The 2,500-nt window shown below is 40.5% G+C and overlaps 1 protein-coding gene across 4 annotated transcripts in view; it reads left to right on the top strand.

Annotated features, from left to right (window-relative positions):
* Nucleotides 1-781: 781 nt before the first annotated feature.
* The window catches only part of LOC138056631 (NFX1-type zinc finger-containing protein 1-like), a 31,778-nt gene continuing 30,059 nt past the window's right edge, over nt 782-2,500 (top strand). For all 4 annotated transcript variants that reach the window (XR_011133490.1, XR_011133489.1, XM_068902474.1 and 1 more), the window contains exon 1: nt 782-1,032. Coding sequence is in view for 2 of the 4 variants with exons in the window: in XM_068902474.1 (XP_068758575.1) it covers nt 954-1,032 (79 nt within the window). In the remaining 2 variants the exon portion in view is untranslated. The remainder of the gene's footprint in view (nt 1,033-2,500) is intronic.

Below are 2,500 nucleotides of genomic sequence, written 5' to 3'. Positions count from 1 at the left end.
TGCCTCATAACCTTGCTTTGTTTTTCATGTTGTGCTGGTCCATACCAGATTAAAAGCAAAACTGATTTAGAAGCTTGTTTTGAGGGATTTCACAAAATTGACTTCTTGCAAGGTTTGAGTAAAGACGATTTTTTTCTACTGGGAATGTGTGCTTAAATTACATGGTGAAATTGGATTTCTCTAAATTGTCCCCAAAAGACTCGACTTAAAACATTTCGACGATTTGTGTTCGACTTGCATTAGCTCGTCGTCGTCGTGCTGTCGAGGACCTTGTTCATACTCGATGTCTCATGACAGGAGGTTACAGGTTCCCTTAAGTTTATCTTCTCAGTCGAATACTAGAAGTGAATCGTCCAACTGGGTCGTGTTGTCATTTGTCTAGTGGCAGATTCTGTGTTGAGTAAGATAAATTTACAACATTGAAATCAATGCGCAAAGTTAATACTTGGTGTGGGGCTATATCGGCTGTGTGGGCTACGTATATGAGCTGTATCGTTGCTCTGATGTTTCACTGTTGATTCAGACCAGCCCCACCCCGCCTCATGATCATGACTACGGGTTTCGATGGAATAGGTGGACAAATGAATTTGCATCAAGCCCAATTTGAGCGTGCTCAAATCACGAAAGGTAAAGGAAAAATTGCAACGAACTTGAAGTTCGTGATCTGGTATAAAAGCAAATCCAGACCATTCCATTATGTTGACGGCTATCGTTTCCCAGACATCTTTGTTTCAATCGACGAATGATGTGAGGTCACGCAACCTTACCTGCTTCTGTGAACACTTCCTTAATTTCCGAGAAACCATCGGCACAAATAGCCGACATTCCGCCTTGGCAAATTGCGTTGCTTCCTTTAATGAAGCACAGAGTGGAACTGCCAGTTTCAATTCATCAGAAAAGGCAAGCAAAGTGCGAGTTCCAGTAAACTTCATCTGGAGTAGGTGCAAACGTTCATGGAACGTGAACGTGGAAGAGGAAGAGGGGCGAGGTATCGTGGTCGAGGAAATAGCAGTGGCAAAGAGACAGCCGCGGGTATTTTTGCGTTTTATATTCCAGTCTAGTCATTGATTAATCCCTCCTAGGACTATCGGGTCGATGGACTCAACTTACTCCAGTTTACCATGCCAAATGACGCAATGGCGACTATTCAGAATATGAAAACGTCATCTGAAATTTGTTATGATAACAATATTAATATCCAGATAAAAGCAGTGAACAAACTAATTTTAAGAAAAACACGACACTCCTGAGTTTTACAGACATGTTTCGGCATTTGCCTCTGCCATCTTCAGTGTTAAATGAACAATAAATTACAGTGAAATATAAATACTAGAGAAATTACAATAATAATAATGACAGTAATTAAGACTACGACAATAGTAATTCAAAATTAAACAGAAACTTTCAAATTAACGTGTTTGACCTGTGCGTTAAGTGTTGGTTTGTCCCAAAATATGTGCAACGCCTCTTTGATTTTGAGAGCAAACCGCCAAGATGCCTGATCAATGATGGCAAAATTGTCACGGGAGCATGCAGAGCGACACGCTAAGGAGCTCTCCAGATGCTTGAAAATGCGTGAGGCCCTGTCCGTTTCCAAATGTTCCGTTACACGTGTGTTGATATGTCGGGTGGTTTCACCGACATAGCAAGCTGCACAGCCTGCACACGAAAATTTATAAACAACACAGCGTTTTCCTCTTTCAAAGTAGGTAGCCTCTCTAGTGTGAAAGACCCTGTCCCCAATGGACTCCGATCATGTGTTGTTTATAAATTTTCGTGTGCAGGCTGTGCAGCTTGCTATGTCGGTGAAACCACCCGACATTTCAACACACGTGTAACGGAACATTTGGAAACGGACAGGGCCTCACACATTTTCAAGCATCTGGAGAGCTCCTTAGCGTGTCGCTCTGCATGCTCCCGTGACAATTTTGCCATCATTGATCAGGCATCTTCGCGGTTTGCTCTCAAAATCAAAGAGGCGTTGCACATATTTTGGGACAAACCAACACTTAACGCACAGGTCAAGCACATTAATTTGAAAGTTTCTGTTTAATTTTGAATTACTATTGTCGTAGTCTTAATTACTGTCATTATTATTATTGTAATTTCTCTAGTATTTATATTTCACTGTAATTTATTGTTCATTTCACACTGAAGATGGCAGAGGCAACTGCCGAAACATGTCTGTAAAACTCAGGAGTGTCGTGTTTTTCTTAAAATTAATATTAATATCGCGATTAAGTCGTCTCGCATGGAAAGGTAGTTTTGCACCAGTAGTCAAAGTCTAAACTGTGAGCAAATTTGTTGAGAACTTGGAAAAATTCCCAAAATTTAAACAGTGTCGATAAATTCGCTAAGGGGATCTAAATTTCACTTCACTACTTAACGTTTTTTGGATGCCTCAACATTCACTTTCAAAAGTTGTTGGGGCACGAAACGGCAAGTTTGAAGGATCAAATAGATGAACAATTTTATTGTCGCTGATGTCTTTGTTTTCATT

The sequence above is a fragment of the Montipora capricornis genome, chromosome 7 (assembly GCF_036669925.1).
Source record: "Montipora capricornis isolate CH-2021 chromosome 7, ASM3666992v2, whole genome shotgun sequence".
In the NCBI taxonomy this organism is placed as follows: domain Eukaryota; kingdom Metazoa; phylum Cnidaria; class Anthozoa; order Scleractinia; family Acroporidae; genus Montipora; species Montipora capricornis.
This window is presented reverse-complemented; position numbering and strand designations above follow the sequence as displayed.